Source organism: Colius striatus, chromosome 3 (genome assembly GCF_028858725.1).
Source record: "Colius striatus isolate bColStr4 chromosome 3, bColStr4.1.hap1, whole genome shotgun sequence".
Classification (NCBI taxonomy): Eukaryota; Metazoa; Chordata; class Aves; order Coliiformes; family Coliidae; genus Colius; species Colius striatus.
Genome location: NC_084761.1, coordinates 83,386,178 through 83,407,737, shown reverse-complemented (window position 1 = coordinate 83,407,737; position 21,560 = coordinate 83,386,178). Strand labels below are relative to the sequence as shown.

Here is a 21,560-nt window from a genome sequence, read left to right as displayed (position 1 = left end):
AACTGTGCCTTCTCTGTATCCTGTGTCACCAGGGCACCTGCCTCATTCAATAGTGGGTCTACGTTGCCTCTAGCATTAGTTTTATCTGCAGTATGTTTGAAGAAACCCTTCTTGTCCTTGACCTCCCTTGCAAGGTAGAACTCCAATGAGGCTTTAGGTCTCCTAGTTACCTCCCTACATCCTCTGACAACAGTCTTACATCCATCCCAAGTGGCCATTCCTTTCTTCCTTCCATGGTCTATAGACTCTCTTCTTCCACTCAAGCTTGCCCAACAGTTCCCTGTTTAACCATGTGGGTCTCCTGGCTCCCTTTCTTGACTTCTTACCAACTGAGATGCTGTAATCCTGAGCCTGGAAAAAGGGATCCTTGAAAAGAGACCAACTATCTTGGGCCCCTTTATCCTCTAATATCCTGTCCCATGAGATGTCCCCCTTTTTTGGCTTGAAAAGGTCAAATTTGGACCTGCTTGGTATTCTGTACCTACCACAAAAGATCCTGAACTCCTCTAAAGCTACCCTCAACCTTCACCACTTCAACTAGACCCTGCTTGCTCGTGAGTACAAGATCCAGTAGTGCTCCTCTCCTAGTTGGCACATACACCATTTGCATCAAGAAGATTTCCCTGCTAAATAAAAATTTACTGCAAATATTACTTTGTAATCATTTTTCAGAAGTAACAGGATGCTGGAGTGTTTTTCCCACCAGGCTGCACAGTATGATTGACCAGTCTTTGCGATTCATTTATTACTTCAACAGCCTTCGGTATCAACCAGATTAGACATATTCCCAGTTAATGAATTTCAAATAAGACATAGAAGTCATATGTATTCCCATTAAACAAAAAACTGAGTATAACTGAATGTGAGTTTACCTGCAGTTACTCACCCATGCATCTGTAAGCACAAACACACTTCAGTGGTTTTGCAACATCAAGAATCTCCCTGTTCACTAGGTCCCTTCAAACCCAAATCATTCTACAATTCTAATGGGTTTTACATAGACTGATAGTATTCACAATTGCTGCTGCAGTGCTGACGGGTTAAGCAGGGGAAGGCCTTGTGCCAGGTCCTGTGTTAACACAAGCCTCATGTTTTGAGGTAGGGCTACACTGCTCACTGTAGCACAGAAACCCCTCAGCTCTCATTTAACTCAGCCTGTGATTTTGGTTTGCTTTTATGAAACACCTTTCCTCCCTAGCTAGAGCATCTCATCTCTAGCATTCAAATATTTTCAGTTAGAATCAAATTAAGGTAACTCAACACGACTCTTCTGCAGTACTGGTTGAGTACCACCTTGAAGCTGATTGCAACTATGAAAATGCTAGAAAGGTGTGATAAAAAGCAGTGTCCTCTATTTGCAGTTTAACAGGATTACTTCTGAAATCTCAGCTTGACCAGCTGCACACATTGTTTCACAGGACCAGTAATCCAAGGCTTTAGCACAGAACACATTTTATCACTGAGGTTAAAGAGATTTACCTTGTGAGGCTCATTTATACAGCTAATTACATTACTGCTTTGCTCTCCTTCCTGCTCTCATCATACATGCAAAATGCCATCTGCCCCAGTAAATCTAACTAGCCCATTGAACTGTTAATTTACCAATGCAATTTACGATGAAGTATTAAACACCTCTGAGGAGCTCCAGTTAAGAAAATATAATCACCAACTCCTGCATTGTATGAGTCTTGTGTACATACACTCAATAGTTCATTATCCAGGCAAGAAAATCAAGTTATCACTAGATTTACTCTACAGAATGAGATAGCAAAAGTAATATAGACTTAAAAATAAGTACCAATATAAATTAGCTACAAATTTTTCTGCCAAGAAAGCTTTTCAAATCTAGGTGACAGGGAAACAGTTGGAGTAAAACCTTTGGGAATGCTATGCTTCCTCTTCACTCAAACAACTCCATTGAGCCAGTTCAGTTACAGTGCAACTCCAGCATAAATTAATTCCTGGCATAATGTAATTAATCTTTTTATGCATAATATATTATGCTTCTATTCTGAAAAGGACTTCAAGCAAGCCATTAAGAACCATGACTGAAGCATTCATGTTACCCTGAATGGAGATTTTTCAGAACAACAGGGGAGAACTGCATGGATAATACACACAATAAATTAACTGCTTTAACTCTACCTCATCCTGATACATAAAAAAGCATTTAATCTATAATAGAGTCAATGGAATACACACACTGAACAGTTCAGCAGCTCTCTGAATATGGGTCAGTTTGACCACATTTAGTATCATAAGTAAGCGGCAATAATTAGTCTGAAATTAATGAATTAAAATTACTTCAAGCTTGGGGGTTTTTTACTCTCTAATTATGACTCAGACTAATGAATAACTCTGGCAAGTCCAAGAAAACCAGGAAAGCTCTATTGATCTGAGATAAAAATCTTTCAAGTATCTTAAAGCAAGTTTGAATGCAAATTCAGTTTATTGACAATTTAAAATACTTGCTTTGACTTCAGTTTGACTTTGGTTGCTCCCGTAAAGTTAGAAAGCCTCCAGCCATTAGCCTTTCCTATGGTCAAGAGTTAGCTCTCATCAAAAAGGTCTACTTCAGCAGATAACATTTGGTCCCCTCTACTGCCACTAACTACCCAACAGCTCTGCTCACTCTTATTGTTCCTCATTCCACAGCACTCACTTGTCTCTGGTTCCACCACAGAATGCGAGTTCAGCAATGCTGACAGCCAACAAATCCACATGCATGCTGTTGCACAGACCACAGAGAGCATCCCAACACATCACTCACTCTGTGTACTCTCTCCTCTTTCAGCCGAGCAAGAACAAAACTTGCTCTGTAGGCCAATTGGGAAGCCTGACCAATGAGATCTTCCCACTTCCCACACAATAATAGACTACTTTAGTCCACAGATGAGGACTCTAATGCATGGATCCACCTATACGGTCTAGACCATTCCTTCCCAACTCCAGATTCAAAAGGCTCACTCCCCTCTTCACAATATGTCTCTCAGACAGACTTGGGACACTATCCTTGTCCCCAAACGAAGAAAAAAATCCCACAAAACTGCAGCCCTCTCACATAAATTCTCCCCACAACTTTTAGGAAAGCTATCTCTCTATACAATTCCCAGTTTTTTTTCCCTTGAGTTTCTGGAAACATCAGGCTGGTTCAGCTTCTACCCTGCTACTCCCAAGAGGCTGTTCTGGCCACCCCCCCCTCTAGCATAGCTCTTGAGTAACACCTACCTTCCCTCACTCCTGAAGCCCACACACCAGACTACCTACTTACACTACAGAGATGGTGAAAGGAAATTCTCTGTTCAATCATCTGCGTTAAAGAAATAATGTGCTCAAAAAACTATCATCTTAAACCATCAGCCATGCCTTTGGACAAGAAAAAAAGGCAAGTAAGAGAGGAACCTTGCTGCTGTACCTCACCACTGGCATGCAAAACAAAGCCCTAGAACCTGTAATTCTACAACAGCTGGAAGAATTTGTTTGAATGGAGGTAAAAAATGAACAAAAACATACTAAATTGCTTAAGTATTTTAACTTCTCTTCTGCTGTAGCAACCTGTCTTTTCACCATCTTCTGCCTTCAGTATGCTGTTCCCTCTCATCATGATCATGGTCCACTCCCACTCTCAGACTCCATACTCTTTAATTACATGCTGATAGAAAGTAAGAGAAATCCACTTATCCTACAGTACTCTTGTTTGGTTTCAAAATCCAGCAACACGGAAGATGACAAGCAAAAACAGTAAGTGCATTTTTTAAGAGTCTCAGCAGACTTGTACAGGATACTACTTTATTCATAATTGAAAGGACAGCCACAAGACTACTTTGAATGAGTCTTAGGTTATCCTGGCTGCAGTAAGGGGCAAACGTGAGAGAGGCTAAAGCTGCAATATGAAGTAGGTAACAAAGAGATGAATGGCTATGAGCAGGACTGAAACATTGTAGCAATCGTTTAAACAGAGTGAGTTTTAATCACAGCACAGGCAGAACTAAGCACAGAGCACTTGCTGATGTGAGGAATGGCGCTGAAGGAGCAGGCTGTAATTAACCAGAACACAAAATTGAGGAGACCCCCTCTGCACCGTTGATTCACTGAAGAAATCATACAGTAGGGAGTCAGGTAACAGTAACAGTCAACAAACTTCATTCATGCACACACAAAGTTCCTCAATTTCCAAAAAATGAGTGAAACAACTCAAGTTTTATAAATTTAGTTTTCTCAATGTTGCTATTAGTCAGGATGATCAAACGGGTAATTCAAGTCTTCCACAGAAAATCCTCACACCTCACAGCTGCCTCAAACTTGAGGTTACTCTTTTAAGTACAGTCACATTTTCTGTTCAGGCACATTTTGCAGAGACAATGTTAGAGAGCTTGGTCAGGAAAAGGTTTAAAGAAAAAAGAAGTAGCCAGAATATTGACTGTTATAGGACACCTAGAATGAAAGATTTTTCCTTTGAAAATAACCTTTGCAGAGACTTTCTAGTTTTCTTTGCTACAAAGAAAGTTCTGTTCTTGCTGAAGTTTTGGAAAAAGAACAAAAAGAGAGAAGCCTTTAGAAAAAGCTTTGCTTAGGAGGCTGTAATAAATTTGCATATATCACGCAGACACAAAGTGAAGCAGAAAGCTTTGAAGAAGTATTCCACACAGAAACTGCATTCTCTCATTCTCTGAAGGCAACAAAACTTTTGTAGCACATTGTGCCATGGCAGCTATTCTTTGCCACTCACTTTGTTTGCAGTAGCTACCTCAAGTTCTCTCTAGGCCACCATCTGGTAAGGATTTACAACAGATTACGGGTAAAGATTTAACTTGGTGCACTGTATATGCTTGTCTGTCTTAGCAGACTGCAGAGACAGAACAACTTCTTGATAGTGTGGGTTGGGTAGGCATATTGTACGTGGAACATTGATCAAAGTAGTAAATATTTAGACTGTACGAATAACAGTATTTTTTCTACTCCTTTCTCTTAAGTTGCTGCAAACTGAGGAAAGCACGGAAGATACTCTCTTATATTGCATAACTTCGATTATTGGAAATACAAAAGCAGATAATTGGGAATGACACACTGGAGCCCTGCTGATACCAGCTTTTAATTACTTCAGTGACTGGCATTCTAGCAGCTTCACTGAGATTCCTCAGAATTCCCTCTCCTATCTCCTCATTTTTGCAGAGGTCACAATTTTCCACAGATTTTCAGTAACTCTAGCACACATATTGGTTTAAAGTACTAAAGAGATCCCTACTTCACTACCAAAAAAATGCAGGGTAAAAACAAAGGTTGCTACTCCAGTGAAAGTTAATTAGGCTTTAAGTCTGCATTTGTTGTGTACAGGTACACCCAGGCATCTTTCAGCTCAGTTAAACAGCCAAGGTAATAATTGATAGTAGTGAGAATATTCACATTCACAACTATCATCATCACTTAAAGTTCACAAAAATAAAATAACTTGGCATATTTTCAGAGAAAAGAAAGATCTTGACTAAGTTACAATGTAACTCAGGTGATAATTTAATCATAGAAGTTTTTTAAATGAAAAGAAATTTATGTTCATATTGCAAAAAAAGTGTCAAAGCAGGTTTGTGGGGGGGTTTCTAACTAGCAGGCTTACACTAAGATGTGTATACTGCCAGATTAGGCAGTTTAAGCTACAATTGCTGACATTCATGGCAGCTGGTTTCTCTTCTAACAAGAAGATAACTTGCTTGTGGAAAATGAAGAAGTATACTCAAAAGCTTTAATATCAATATGGAAAGATTTAATACCTTTAAAAGGATGACAAAACCCAATAAAATTAATACACATTTATTTTGCTCCAGCAACTTTTAAATAGTGCATATTCACTTAGAAAAAAAGCATCACTTTAAGATCTAAAAGTTACATAAAGCATTTTGAAAAGAAAAAAAAAGTAAGAAAAGTGGAGAGGAAAAGAATTCTCATTCTTGTAATTTTTAATGTAATTCAACTTTGAATATAAGGACTGTGGAAAGATTTGTTGCAAAGATCTATCAAATTCTTATTACTTTGGCTGACAAAATTCAAGAAAAAGAAAGAGATGGTTGCTCTGTAAATGACAACCTAAGCACACTCTCAGACAAAGAAGGACAGGGCTAGTCTAATGTGATCTAACTACAATGATCTGTAACAAAGCCAAATGACTCCTTTTCCAACAACAGGCAGCATCTGTACAGAATCACACACCAACTCAAAATGCTTGATAACAGTTAGGATGATGAGGTAATTGAGGGGTCCCTTAAAGCTTGTGAAAACATTATTCCAGCAAGCTCAGTGATACCTCCCCTCTTTCCTTACCTGTTCCTGAACTAGAAGTTAGAAAAGAGAATGAGATTCATCACTGTTAGGCTAGATCAGCTTGTAAAAAGTAAATGGGAGTATGTACAGCAGAGAAGTTGCCACTGCTAAGCTGCTAGGAAAACCATGGAGCCTCAGCAGAGTGGCCTGAAAACCCATAAGCTTCCTGCAGTCACTGATAGTTTTCAGAGGTCCACACACAATACAGGTTACCGAGGACATGGCTGACCCAAAACTCACTCCATCCCACTTCTCACTATCCAAGATGCTGCAGGTATGCTCTGGAAGACTCAAATATGCTTTCATGCTTTTACTGGTTTAGATTTCGTGTTAACAGAGGGAGGAACACAAAGAACTGCTGTCTTCACATTGTGTACCCTAGCTGTGACTTTGCTGACATGACATGGCTGTCTACTGTCTGCTTGGAAAGGGTGGAAGGTAGTTTAAGTTTGGAAATATGAGCTGAGTCTCAAAATCACACAACTGCAGGCCCATTTCATTTACTATTATTATAATCTAGATTTCAAGAGGCCCTGCTGATTGAGGTGCCCTCCAGCCATCTGTGGTAATACCACTTCTGAACACCCTCCCCACAGAACGTAACCCAACTCCCTCAAACTCTGCTTGAGGTTCGTTTTCATTAGTTTCTCCCTTCTGCCGTAATAGTGTTGAAATTGTGAAGCTGGACTGGCATTTTCCAATTGTTGTCAAGGCGTGTTTTCTCCCCTAGGCACAGCTGGCAGGCAGTATTAAACCAGATCAGAGCAAGCACTGAGAATATTGTAGAGAAAGGATATCAGACGTGTGTGTAGTCTAAGATTTTCAGATGGTCAGCTATGCTACACTGATTAAAGAAACTTACTTTCATATTTTTCACATAATACTTTGTCTGCAAAAGAGATTCCTTGCTTACATAATCCAAAAGAAGTGGCAATGAAGACATCAGAGAAGTGTTAATGTCTGCAACTGCAGGTTTTTTGCAGTAGCCTCTAGTAGATAATCTGTATAAGCCCTCCTCTAAAACCTCTGTCTCCTCCCTGTCCCCAAAATATCCTTTTGACAAGCAATCTGTTGGATAGTCTGCAGTTTGTAACACTTCCAGAAAAAAAGCACGTCTTAAATCTGCTTCAGAACATTCTCAGTGTTCCTTGTTTACATGGCTATGACATCAAATAGAGCATCTCAAGTCCCCAGTATGATATGAGCAATTATTCTGTAAACACTGTTTCCTTAAGTGCATATGAGTGGGCAGAGAAGAGGCTAATTTATCTTGGATCCTCCTGCTGCTCCATCTTCTGCAGTATGTTAGACACAAGACACTTATTTCAATGTATACACCATTTTACCACAAAAAGGTGCACTGAAAGTCCCCCTTATCCCAGTTCTACCTAAATGACACCACCACTAATTGCTATACATAACTTCTGCCACTGAAACCTACATTTGATATATACACTTCAGTTACTACTCTAAACTTACATTACAGTGATGGAAAAAAAAAAACCAAACACAAATAAAACAGTTACAGGGATGTGGTGAAGGCACTGACAACAGCTTACTGAAATGGTCATTTCACAATACAGCTTAGCCAATCTAATAGCGTACTGAAAGGCAGGTCTCGCTGCTCTTCACTTCTTCTCAGTTCCTGCACCAGCAGTTGCACCTGTGCTCACAACCCAACTCCCGGACATAATTAAGAAAACCAGCCCACATACATAAGCTGTCAAACATTAGCTAAAAAATGCACTCTATCACATCAGCGTAGTTTCACACACAAACTGAAACTGCACACAGTTGGAAAATGGATACCGTTATTTCAGTTTTTATAAAAGGTCATAAGCACTTTGGGTACCTGAGTAATATCTTATATTGCTAGACTGCAGCATCTGCACATAAGGCAGAGCTCAAGTCAGAGCCAGGGCACAGTCCTTTCACTGCAAGCCACTGGGACATGCCCAGCATTCCTGTGAAAGTCTCAAGTCTTAAACCAAAAGGACATTACCAGCTACACATGGCTGAGTTCAGATTCAACACTGCAACATCCAGACATGCTTTTTTTTTTGTAGGGGAGCTGGGGAAGACTTATTACTAACAGGAAGCAAATCTAAAGTAGAAACAGGGAAACAAGAACTAAATAGTTAAAGGCAAAGGAGTTAGTTTTACACAGAGAAAAAGATTCTGACTTACTGAGAGGGTGATAAGGTGTTTTGATTATTTGTTTTAGAAACTCACAACCAACACAGCCAATGTATTTTTTAAAAAGTCAATATTCTAGGAGCTTGGTTCTACCTACAACAGGGGTTTGCATATGCATTTTCTATTACAGCTGTACTAGCTACAGATACACTTATCACACCCAGTTATGGGATTTAAAATAAAAGTTTAAAAGTTTAGTTGCTGACTATACTCATGAGAGTGATTAATTGCAGAGAGGGAACACAAGACTAACTTGTAGAACTCCACAATCTGCAGACACTTTAAAGGCTTACCAGGTGAGGCAGAGACGGGAAAATCAAAAGGGGTCAGAGACAGTACTTTGCTTTAAAATAGTCAAGTTCTGATCTTATGCTCAAACTGTTGAACAAGTGAGACTCCACAACAAATGGAGAGGTATAGTCCAGGTCTAAAAAGCAGTTTGTTCTCTCATTTCCCACAGGCAAATGGTACACTTAAATCTTCACACTGTTTTGTCCAGGAAGTACCTGCATTCAACAGTTGATTTTTACATTACAGTTTTATTCTCCCTTCGGCAGAAAGGATTATTCAGAATAAAAAGCAGAAGTTGGAAGAAAGCAGTCGTAACTTAAGTGGCACAGTTGTCCTGCAATATCTCAAGTACAGTAGAGCAAGGTAAACAGGCCTGTAAATTTGTCTTATTTCATCTAAAAATAGGAGGCAGGGGCTTTATTCCCAGCTTGCTTCCTTTTTGAACTCTTCATATTCTCATTACAAGACACAAGCTGTGAAGCCGAAGATTTGTTGTGCAAATCCTGCTGACAAGTGGAATCTCAGATTAACATGGTCTTACTGCAACTAACTACCGGTTTCCATGGGAACAAAGACAAAACCATGCTAAGATATTCATAGCGGCCAGAGGATCATACTGACCATACCCTGCCGGACGCACCAAGTTCACACATGAAGGTCCCCAACACAACAGGTGACATGCACTATGTCACAACTATAAACTGAATTTACTTTATGAATAAAATGTTTCCGTATATCAGAAACTTGAAGCAAGAGAACTGATAGTTTATTTTGTTAGATGTCCTCTTAGCTGAGTGAGAGAAGCAACTTGTAGTTTTCCTGTTATCTTCTATTTATTTTAAGTGGTGCTACTAACAGGAAGGAATAATGAAGATCTATCCCACACAGTCAACAACAAAAGGACTAACAGCATGGCCATTGCCATTTTATAAATGAAGAAACCAAGGCACACCTACTGAGCCTCAGGCAGCAAAACAGTGGCCAAACACAGCTTTTCCCTGACAAGTGTATCATTAACTCAAAGCCGAGGCTGCTTCCCTGCCCAGCAGCTAACACTTTGGAGTACATTCACTCACAGTTACACCAGTACATCACCTAGTGAAGACAAAAGTATTTGAAAAGTATTTGAAAAAGCAGAAACTAGTTACACTCACTGAGGCATTTTAATCAGATATCCTAGTTCACTTTTTTAAAGTAGTTTCTTGCCATAGCCAAAGAGCACAGGGTTGGTCTTAAAGATTCAGTAATTTAAAAAACTGCCCGAGTTACACTTCCGTGTCCTGGTTCCATTACACTGGTTTACATGAGCACAATTTTTAATCCTGTTAATAACTCAGATTAAGTTTAGATTTAATAGGTAAATTGTTTGTCCAGAAACCAGATGGCATGAACAAATTTAGAATAATTACTCACTTAAATCTAACGTAAAAAAACCACAAAAACAAACTTAAATATTTCTTGCCTGCTTTTTTTTTTCTTTAAATGAAGTGAATCCTTTCAACTTAAGTAATATGTAAGAACTTATTAAGGCAAGGCTTAGCAGCATGCAAATACTTTAAGGACAATGTTTTGCAAAGACTTTGACATACTTACATTTTGGTTTATCGTAACAATATGAAGCTCACACCAGCTTTTTTCCTAAAAAGCATACCTGGGAGTAAAGCAGCATGGACGTTACATTGTAATATATTCAGCTCCACTGGAGCACTGCTGCAAGCACAAAGATGACTTGCAAAGGTAGGAGTATCTACATGGAATTAGACAACCCTAACTTTTTTTTTTTCCCTCCCAGCTAACTATAGCTGGGTTTTTTTTCCTCCTAGTACTAACAGTAGTCTGGAAACTCAAACATTAAGTGTTAGGAAATAAAGCAGACCTTTGATCTAAGTAGTCTTATAAGCGATTGATGCCAAGTCCGACACATAAATTGCACTTCTTTATCTTATGGTTATTTGCAATACACTGGGGCATCAACCTGAAGCTAACTCTCCTGAAGCACAAGCACATCAGAATGACCAAGTCTTGAGTTATAAACATCAAAAGGCTTGCTTTCTGTGCCCATTTGTGATTATGTTTATTTCCATCTCTGAATCAAAATTAACTCTATTTCCAGGTGGTAGTTTAAAAAAAAATCCAACATGTAACTGCACCATTAATACACCAAATGTGGAAATACAGCAGCATATGGCACGAGAGATTATGGGGATTAACCAATTAAATGGTATGACTCAAATCAACATGATCTGTCAAAGCTGTATTTTGCAGTGAGGTATGTAGAGGCATGGGAAAAGGACTTCACCCAACACAAATAATGAAAGCCAAATTACTTTTAAAAACAAGAACAAAATAAATCTGATTTAGCAAAAAGTACCTGAGAAAAAAAGGAGATGCATGATATGTTCAAAGTTTACAAGTTAAGAACAAGTAATTTACTTCCAGGTGTCACCCTTTGCTTTACTGCTGGATTTTGCAAGACCTACTCAATACAGAGCTTACTATCAGCAGTCCCACAGGTCCGTAATCTTTATCATAAATTCTATACTCGATTATTTACATGCTTAGGACACTAATATTAAATTTTACACACAAGGTTACAGATGAAATTCCTGTTAATATAAAGACACTGTAAGTGTCTCACTGAAACCCAGTTTCCATATCATTAGAGAATACAATATTCAAGCAGGGCTTTAGGCAGAATGCAGGCCTGTTTCTAAGGGCTGAATGGAGATGACAACCCTACATATCAGGTTTCACAAAGAGGCAAAGAGTTTGTCTGCATATTTAATCGAAGGAAAGAAGACATAAAAGCAGAACTATCTGGACACAGTTCCTTCAAAGGTGACATTACTGTCAGCTACATGCAATCGCTCTCATTATACCTTGTAGAAGACCTGCTCAGAAGACAGATACTGTAGGGAATAAATAGGTTAAGAGTTTTCTCTCCTGGTTAATACTTGGGACTCTGGGCACTCGTCTAGCTAGAATTCATTCATTTGATACCATTTTTCTACAGCTATTAAAGAAATGTCAAAAAATACCTGTGAAGTATTATTTGCTTGCATCATACAGGTACAGAACCAAAGAATTTAAGTCTTTACATTACTATTAGTTTTAATATATAAATTGAAATACATACTATGAAATAATATAAATTCCTTCTATAGAGAGTTACAGCTAAACCACCAAAACAATTCAATAACAAACCAAAGCTATTCTTAGATTTTATTAAAGATTTACCTCAATATAGTTGAAAATATTATACAAACACATTAGCATCTTCTTTTAAGAGCTAAATGAAACAAAAAGAGTGTTGGAAAGTTAAGCTGGTAGAACTACCACATCCACAAACACAGAGTTTCCAAAAGCACCTTTGAATCGGTGCAACCTCAGTAAGCACACGCTTTTCATGTCTTAACTTCTCCTGTAGAAGAAGGGGCAACTTAGTAGGAAAGGAATGGGAAGAAGAATCCTCAATAAAATAAATGCAGGTGCAAGTCTTAATTTGACATCTTACAAAGCAACAAGAAGTTACATATGGCTGTATAATGGAACTGCCCTTATACAAAACTTGACTGTGGATGCACAGACCTGGAAACAAATTAAATTTATGTGAAGTTTCTAAGTTTCTATTTCCTAAGCTAAATCTCATAGTAACTGTCAGACTGTTTATCATAATACATAATTTGACAGCTGTCTTTTATGGATTGAATATTAAATACCACCTAGTTTATGCTTTACTCCTACCTCATGCTTCCAAGCATACACAAGAAAAAGTTTCAGTCAAGAAAAAAAACGAGTATCAAATGTATCAGTGACATCTTTGAGATATGTAAACACAGCTCTGTGATATTTCATTTTCATTCACAACCTCCACCCCATTACACTTAGCAGAAAAAAGTTACTTTTCTATGGATCTGTACACATTTCCAGGCTGTAACACATGCTACTAACAAAGTCCTTCACATAATTTCCTTCCAGACTATGTTCTTGGTATCTACAATAGGATGAACACATCAGTAATAAATCTTTATTTAAAAAAAAAAAAAAAGTTGTTTTTCTGCTTACCTTGAGGAAAAGAATTTGGCTGCACCAAGTACAGGAATGCATGCACTATTTTAAACAAAATTCCTATTGGCCCAGGTTCATGGTATGCACCTGTATCATACGTCTTGGCTGGTACAAATCCAAAATCCAAAGTCCCAGGAGGCGGTTTGTATATAGGCTGCACCTCTGAAATAGTACTTCCGCAAAACAGCAGCAGCAGCAAACAGAGTTCCACAGCCATAGCTAGCAGTATTCATAAACGTGGAGGTAGAGATGTTGGTCCCACTGAGCCCAGCAATCTCCAATACATTCACCTGGGAGTTTAGCTTTCCAGCAAAGAAACGCTGGTGTGACCTTTTATTCGTTAATGTCTTCTTGCTTCAGAATGGTACAGAAGCCTCTCATGGAAATGACTCAGCGCACCATCTCTGGCAAAAACAAGAAAGAGCTCGTTAAGGTGTGTACAAGCAATTAGGAAAGTGAAAGATAATCTACAATCTTCTGTGGAAATTGAACAGAGTAATAGTTGTAAAAACAAGACAGGGTAGAAGATTTTTAAAAAGAGAAAAGACTGTATGTAGTAGACCATATTATTAACAACACTCAATGTACTTGAAAGGGGGGTGGGGGGAAATAATTATGCATAGTTCCAGGTCAGTGACTTTTCAAAAACAAAGCAGAGCACTGGGACAGCTCCAAGGGAAACAAAACTGAAGGCATGGTGTATGAACTGCACTTTTGACTAAGGACAGTATATCTTGTCACAATAGTTACACAATACATTTAATCAGCCACCTGATGTTACTGTAGTTGATGGCAATTATTACAAGTCATATCCTGTAGCTTCTTTCATCTCAACCTTTCAGTAAAACCCACCAGACACCAGCTACTTCTAATCATTCTCCAAGACTGAGGAGAGAAATTATTCATCACTAAAAAGTTACAAAAACAAAAACCAACAAAACTTCACCCTCCTACCAGGTTAGAATGAGAGTCAGCTTGAGTTAATAGAAAGTAATTGCTATCTCAAGGCTCTCCTGAGGAACTGGAGAAGTCAACTCAACAATTTTTATTCATAGCTTATGCAATCTGAGCAATATTAAGATAACTTTAGATGCTTACATGTGTTTAAGAACATTGTGAATCTACTAAATCACTGCAGTTTAACCAACTACCACTTAAGAAACGTAAACAGAAACCTCTCCCTAGATTTCCAACAAAACAAGGTAAGACTCCATTTCAGCATTGGCCATGGTGACCTCTAAGGAAATAGACCTATCCTGGTTTAATCCCAGCAGGCGACTAAGCCCCACACAGCTGCTCACTCACTTTCCCAGCAAGGAGATGAGAAAGTGAATCAGAAGAGTAAATGTGAGAAAATTTGTGGGTCATGTAGGTAAAGCAAAAGCCACACATACACACAAGAAAAGCAAAGACTTCATTCCCCACTTCCCATGGGCAGGCAGGTTTTCAGCCATCCCCAGGAAAGCAGGGCTCCATCATGTCTAACAGTTACTTAGAAAGACAAACATCACCACTCCAAATAGCCTTCCCTTCCTCTTCCTTCCCCCACCTTTATATGCTGAGCACAACGTCACATGGTCTGGATAGCCCTTTGCTCAGATGGGGTCAGCTGCCCTGGCTGTGTCCCCTTCCCAACTTCTTGTGCCCCCACCCCCCAGTCCACTCCCTGGTGTGACAGGGTGGGAAGTAGAAAGGCCTTGGCTCTGTGTAAGCACTGCTCAGTGATAATGAAAACATCCCTGAATTACTAACACTGTTTGCAGCACAAATCCAAAACATAGTCCTGGTACCAGCTTCTATGAAGAAAACTATCTCAGGCAAAATCAGCATAAACCAAAAAAGCCTGCAAACAAAAGGCAACAGAAAAACTTGTGCCCCTTTCTGACTTTGGAAGTCACACGTAATTGATGAGCACACCAGCAATCACTGCCCTGACCTTCCCACCATCCGCCTGGCTTATCTTTGACATGCCTTTGGTCATCTACCAGGGTGCTACTGCAAGGTATGCCTGGGAACATGCTGCTCATGACAAGCCATCCACTTCAAACTGGGAAGCATCACCTTTGCTCAGCATCGTTGTGCCTCTGATGCCTTTTGCAGCAGCACTACCCAACAGAAATGTTTTTAATCTCCACCTTGGTGTTCAGATCATTCACCTGCAAGAACATGGCAAAATAACTCAAACACCACAGTCAGCCCAATCTTACACCAGTATCTTGGCTTTCAAAGTACTTCCAGGTCAAAGAGATGATGAAGACAAAGCACTTCAAAATCAGTAGTAAGGTGAGACTTCAGTCTCTCCCACACTTCACAGTCTCTTGGTAAAACACAGGCTACCTTTCTAAAAAATAGTTTTAACTGCAAGAAGCCATGTTGCAGACTTGTTTAGGAGTCCATAGTGCATTCAAAGGATATATCAGGATCAAGAAAAATGTAGAACAAAGGAATTCAACACCAGATCAAAGAAGCAGAAACAATTTTGTTTCCCTGAAATCCAATAGAGTTCAGAAGAACTCAAATCTGTCTTTCCCCCTCCTGGCCAGTGAAAATCGAGAAAAACAAACCATAATAATGCTATGAACAGCAGAATTATCCAAACCTTATTCAAAAAGGTGATGTTAGCAACCACTCTGAAATATGATGCTCAACATAGAAACATAAGAACTTGGAACACATCAGCCTGAGTATTTTCCTATCTGGAAATGAATGTTTTGTTACAGAACAGTGAAAGGGGGGGGGAAAGCCCAGCTCCAAAATATTGGTTTTTCTCATATTTTTTTTTCTTGAAACTACTTTTCTTCAGCCTAAAAATGTTTTCCAGTGAGTTTTCTTTTATGCTCTAGGGCTGAATATAGAACCAGTCAGAAACTGTAAATCACTTAGGCTGCAGTTCATTACCAAATCCACAGAAACTCTATCGGACAAAATATCACAAGACCAGAACTAAGTGGGAAGAAAAAATTGCTTTGCATTAATGACAGAAGAATGAAGACTGTGCAAGTTTGATACAGTACAGTACAATTTTGTTTTCTATAAAAAAAAAAAGTGTGAACAATTTTTCCATGTAAAGTTTAGTTTTCTGGAGATTTCTCAAGTACAGTTGCAACACCAGTGAGTCAAGAGAAAATGCTCACACATGGTGATCAGTCCTTGATTCCAGGAGTTAAGGAAACAAATACAAAAGCATACAATACAGAGAAATGCTAGGTGTGTTTCTGAAAGATGAAATTGAGAGCAAGGCAGCCTCTCTTACTGGTGTCTTAAGGCAAAGCTAGAAGTTGACGCATCTAGTTATTTATACTGAGACAGTACAGAAGACAAGAAAGAATATGTAACTTTGTTGTTCTTGTTAGACTTCAGGTTAAGGACAGTTTAGAGTGCATCTAATTACATAAATAGGTAATTAAAGAGCTCTCAGAACATCCTCACAATATAGGAAAATAATCACTATGCCTGCTAGAAATGTGAAGACAAGGACACTACTGAAATTGCAATGACACTACCTGTACTGCAGATATAAATGCTATCCTGGATAAGTGCAAACACATAACCAGCTTTCAACTCCAAAGACACGTAAGATAAGCATTTACAAAGTGCAGAATATTTCAGGAAAACAGATGGGTTTCTTGCAGATCAAAGAATCTGCAAAATTCTGACCATACCCTCTTTCTCTCTCCTTGTTTGCAGATATACCACGATAAAGAGGGTATATATAACGTTACTGGGAAATTCCTCCAGGCTGACACCAGATCTCCCCTATACTACAACAAAAACACTAATATATTTTCAAGGCTACTTTAATAATGATCAGGAACTTGCAGAAACACTATTAAATCTATAACTCAGGATACCTCTAAACATTCACAGTATGTATTCAACCTACCTAAAAATAACTCACATGTAGAAAGTTCCCAGCAGTTACCCTTATCTTGATATCTAGATGAAACTTAGCTGGCAACATATTAGTCAAACATGACAGACAAACAGCATTGAAGAGGAAAAATCTATCCAGGAAATTTGTAATTGTGAGAGCTGCAAGAATGACATACACACAATTGACACACATAAGGAGAACTACATAGCAGTTGATGGTACTCTTCATTGCAGCATGTGGCTATCTCATTTCCCCAGAAACAGCGTGACATCACTGCAGCCAGTGAGATACAGTAACTGCCAGTACAACTCTCTCCAAGCTCAAGTGAACAGTGAATGAGAAGAAGCTGTGAGAACATTTCAAGTGCTTACAGTAATTATCAAATAAGACATCCGTTTCATTACCATGTTTAAACTAAAAAAAAACCCAACCAGGCTTGTATTTTGTTACTAAGTACTTCATAAGGTATATAATAAAAAAGTGTTTGATTTTTTTTCTGTATGGTTTGCAAGTGTCCATCTTTAAAAGACTAGAGGTCTTGCTTTTTATTCTGTGGTTGTTCCTATCTGTGGAGAACATGGTCACCCTTTCAGCAAGTATGCTTCAGTATCAGCATATCTCTGATATAGCCTACTTGTTATGACAATCTTGTAATATTTTCAAAAACCAATAAAGCTTCAGCAGCTCCACTGTAAGTTTAAGAGGGAAACAGAGATGCACAAGTTCAGCAACTGCTTCCATTATACAGCAATTCTAAATAACAGAGCTCAGAAACAGCATGATGTCCAGCTCTTTGTTTCAACAGGACTGGCCTCCTTCTGTTAACCCACAACCCATGCAAATACAACGCTGCAGTGCAGTGATGCAACAATGATTAACCCTGTGAATTGAAATTCAATCAACCAGAGGCTAGATTGCTAAAGCTCAGTGTGAGAGCCTGCTGGTTGTGAACCACAGTGGGATGGTGGAAGATGCAGTTGTTCATAGGAAGCCTGGACAAAGGATCTGGCTATGTCTGTTATATTGTTTAATTAGTCACTTTAAAATCCAAGTCCACAACTCCCTTGAGTAAGGTTGCTCCAGTGAAAGCAACCACTAGAAGAGCAAAAAGAATTATGAGAGCCACAAAACAGTTGCAGGTGGACTAAAACTCCTAAGCATGCATTTAAAAAAACCCACACCACCATCTTCCCATTCAAGAGACGTAACACAGTGAGCCAAGTTAGATGACCACAAGTTAAAAAGTAGGGGGTTTTGTTATATCTGTCCTAGGCCTACCAACAATTACAATCCGTGCCATAGGAGGAGTAGGAAGCAAATAAACCATACTTGGACGTGTCAAGGCCAGGTTGGATGAGGCTTTGAGCAACCCAGTCTACTGGAAGGTAACCCTGGCCATGGCAAGGAGGTTGAAACTGGATGATCTTTAAGGTCTTTTCCAAACCAAACCATGCTATAACTCTACTAAACACTTGGAACTACTGTATAGAATCTGGCAGCACTGACAAAAAAAAAACCCAAAAAACCAACAAAGCAAATAAATAGAATCTTCCACAAAAGCTAGCCTCAGTATGCATCTGATACACCTGCTGTATGCTCAAAATGAGTAAATGCTCAAGTCGCAGAAAACTGGATATTCAAAACCCAGTTCACTTTTAGCAGATCTTAATCATTTCCAAATATTTTTTTTTAATGAAACACCAAAATATCCCTGTTTTACAGGTCAGACATGTACAAACACCAGAAACAGACCTGTAAAAATGCCAAGCACGATATCCTGCTCAGAATACCAGCAGGTTTGATTTTTAGCTGAGTGCCTACATGCCATATGAAGGTATGAAGTTCACCTTCACTCACTAAACAATAAGAAAAAAAAAATGTAACTTGACTTTAAATGCTGCATTTACCCTAGGCATTCACAGAGCATTCCTTGTGAGAACACTTTTTAGCATCACACAGAAAATGTTAAAACACAGTAAAGCCAGCCCTCTAAACAGGCAGTTTTTTGGTAAATGTGAACTGATGAGAGCAGAGCACATGCCCCAATACCAAGGTATGGCGATGACAGACCCACATATTCCCACGGGCAGTTGAGACCAAGTCTTCCCTTCGTTTTCCTTCCAGTTACTAAAAGTGTAGAGATCTCTTCCTCTGCCACACTGCTTAGTCCTCGGTCTGCAAACTGCATAGTAGCATGGGTACCGCAGCTCTGCCTCTGCTGGAATACCGACCGATTCGGTAGTTTCTCCACCTGCACCCCTGCGTGTACGTGCAGAAGAAGGCACAGCTTACGTTTACTACGACAACATCCCCTTCTCCCCGCACTCTCGAATGAGGTCCCCATCGCAGGGGAAGAGCTCACCCCTACCGAGAAAAGGTTCGGCCATCCGGGACAGGCTGTCGCGGTCCGCCCAGGTACGCGCAGAGCAGCAGCAGAGCTCCAGCGGCACCGCCTCGCTGAAGTCCTCCGAGGCGGCATTCGCCGCAGCGCTGCCGTACCGCCCGGCGCGAGCGGACGGGCCCCTCTCCCCGCTCGCATCCACGGTTTCACTGCAGAGCCAGGGCACGGTTTTGCCTCCTCGCCTTCTCTGCTCCTAAAGAGCCGATTTCGAGGCCAGCACGTTGTGGCCGTACCCTCCCCGGCGCCGCTCAGGCCCTTGCACCCGCTTCCCCGCCGTCGCCCCGGGCAGGTGCCCTCAGCGGGCGCCCTGCTCCCCGCGGAGCGGCTGCCCCTCTCCCCAGAAATCTCCAGGGCTTTCCCCGCCCGGCTCCCACCACTGCTCTCTCTTCACCGGCTCACGGCCGGCCTCCGGCTCCTCCTCAGCCGGCCCCGCCGCGCACGGCCCCCCGGAGAGGAAACCCGCTCCAGTGGCCGCGGCCGCCGCCCCGCTCCCCCCAGCCGGCGGACCCGCCCTCGCTCCCCGCGGACCCGCACACACCGGCCCGCCGTGCCGCAGCCCTTCCCCCCGGCCAAACCGGTCCCTCCCGCAGAGCCCCTGCTCGCAAGCCCACCTCCCCGGCTCCCCTCCGCACAGACCTGCCCGTCGGCCAGCCCCTCTGCCCCCGCCTCGCCCCGCGCTTCCAGAGCCGGTGCTTCCCCTCTCAGCGCCTCCCTCCCGCCTCTCCCCGCTCCCACAGCGCGCTCTCCCAGCCCCGACTGAGCTCGCCCGGATTCCCACCGACCCCTGCCCTGCGGCCAGCCCCGCTCCCTCGAGCACCCGCTTTCCTCGATGGTTCCCTGCGTACCCACAGCGGCCCCCCGCCCGCCGGCACCTCTCCTCCCGCGGAGGAAGGGGCCCTCCGCTCCCCTGTTCTCCTGCCAGGACGTTCTGCCGCCCGCAACGGGAGCAACCAACGACGGCGGGCGAGCCCCACCCCACCTGCTGGCTGCCCCGGGACCCCCCTCACCTCACTCCCGCCCAGCAGCACTCACCGGGCAAGCGGAGAAAAGGAGATGGAGGCGGCGGGGCACGGGCCGCTTCGCTGCCGCTTCAGCGTGCCGCGGCAGCGGTGGTAGTGGTGGGGCCGCCCGCGCATAGATTACCGAGGGCGGGCTCTGCCCCGGGCCGGGGTTGCGGGACCACCCCGGCGGGCCGGGGCTGGAGGGGGGAGGAAGAGGAGGAGCGTGAGGAGTTTAACCCCGGAGGGACGCGCTGGGCGAGAGGGGGCTGGGGAAGAAGCTTCGTAACTCTTTAAGGCTGAACCTGCCGCTGCGCGGCCAGGCTGGGAGGGCCGACAGCCATCGGCGACCTGTTGTGCCCTGGGCCAGCGCTGAGGCAGGCCCCGGCCCCAGCCCTCGTCCCGGTCCCAGTCCCGGCCGGAGGGTTCTCTTGCACTCCGGGACCCACGGGCGGCCTCCGCCGCCGTGGCACGTCCGTCGTTTCCAGCGGCGATGTGGCAGTGCCGTCCCGTCCCTCATCGGCGATTGCTCCTCGGCCTTGGCTTGAGTTCAGGAGCCGTTCCATCAAGGTGGCTTACCCCATTAGCTTTTGGAAAAACACGTTGTTTTACCTTTCTCGAGGAGTGTCCTTATTTCCCGGTGGAGTACAATTTCTTAGAGTCATTTTGGTTGGAAAAGACCTTCAAGTTCATCAAGGCCACTCACCTAACACTGCCAAACCCACCGCATGCCTTCTAGGGCTAGTATTCACATTCTTAAGTGGTTTTTGTTTGGGAGGGCCACAGATTTACTGGTGAAATGAAAAGCACCTGTGCAACAGGTTGCAATACAGTAACATAGCTTCCAGAGGCTCCTGGGCTTTCTTCCTGCCCTTTGTGATTTTTATTCACAGCTTTGGTATTTTAATATGGTTTCCTCATCAAGATACTAAAACATAAACACAAATCTTAGTCTCTTATTAGAGCCTTCAGCATCACAGATGGAAAAGCAAGAATTTGTGCTGAAGATCCAAAGTCATGCTGGTTCCTTGGAAGTCCTTAAACTGTGGTGGAGAAGGCTATTACTCTCCCTTTTTGGCAGGCAGAAAGAAATCGAGGCTGTGTCTGTGACAGCGGTCTGCGTTGCTTTTGCAAATGTGCCCTAATAGTGAATGGTTTTCCCACAAATGTATTTGGTGTTACTGAACTCTACATGTATGTCAGCTCAGGGCATTCACCAGCAATGCACATTAAAGATCAAGTTGCCATACTGCACATAGAACAGTTATTCTGACCAAAGCTAAGATCTGTTCAGCAGGAGAATACACAGTGGTACAACCCAAACTGGAGTGTGTCAACACTCAAAGTCACCTGACCTAGTTCTTGTTATGATTCTTATGTTCATCTTAAGCTGTATGTCAAAGAGGGACAATGCTGTAGT

At 41.8% G+C, this 21,560-nt stretch overlaps 1 protein-coding gene across 1 annotated transcript in view; it reads right to left on the bottom strand.

Moving 5' to 3' along the window:
- Positions 1-19,374, bottom strand: part of PROM1 (prominin 1) — a 63,159-nt gene extending 43,785 nt beyond the window's left edge. Inside the window, exons 1-3 of the mRNA XM_061992482.1 lie at positions 19,110-19,374; positions 18,791-19,000; positions 12,865-13,271 (exon numbers count right to left, since the gene is read on the bottom strand). Coding sequence (XP_061848466.1) covers positions 12,865-13,084 — 220 coding nt within the window. The 5' untranslated portion in view covers positions 13,085-13,271; positions 18,791-19,000; positions 19,110-19,374. The remainder of the gene's footprint in view (positions 1-12,864; positions 13,272-18,790; positions 19,001-19,109) is intronic.
- Positions 19,375-21,560: the final 2,186 nt, after the last annotated feature.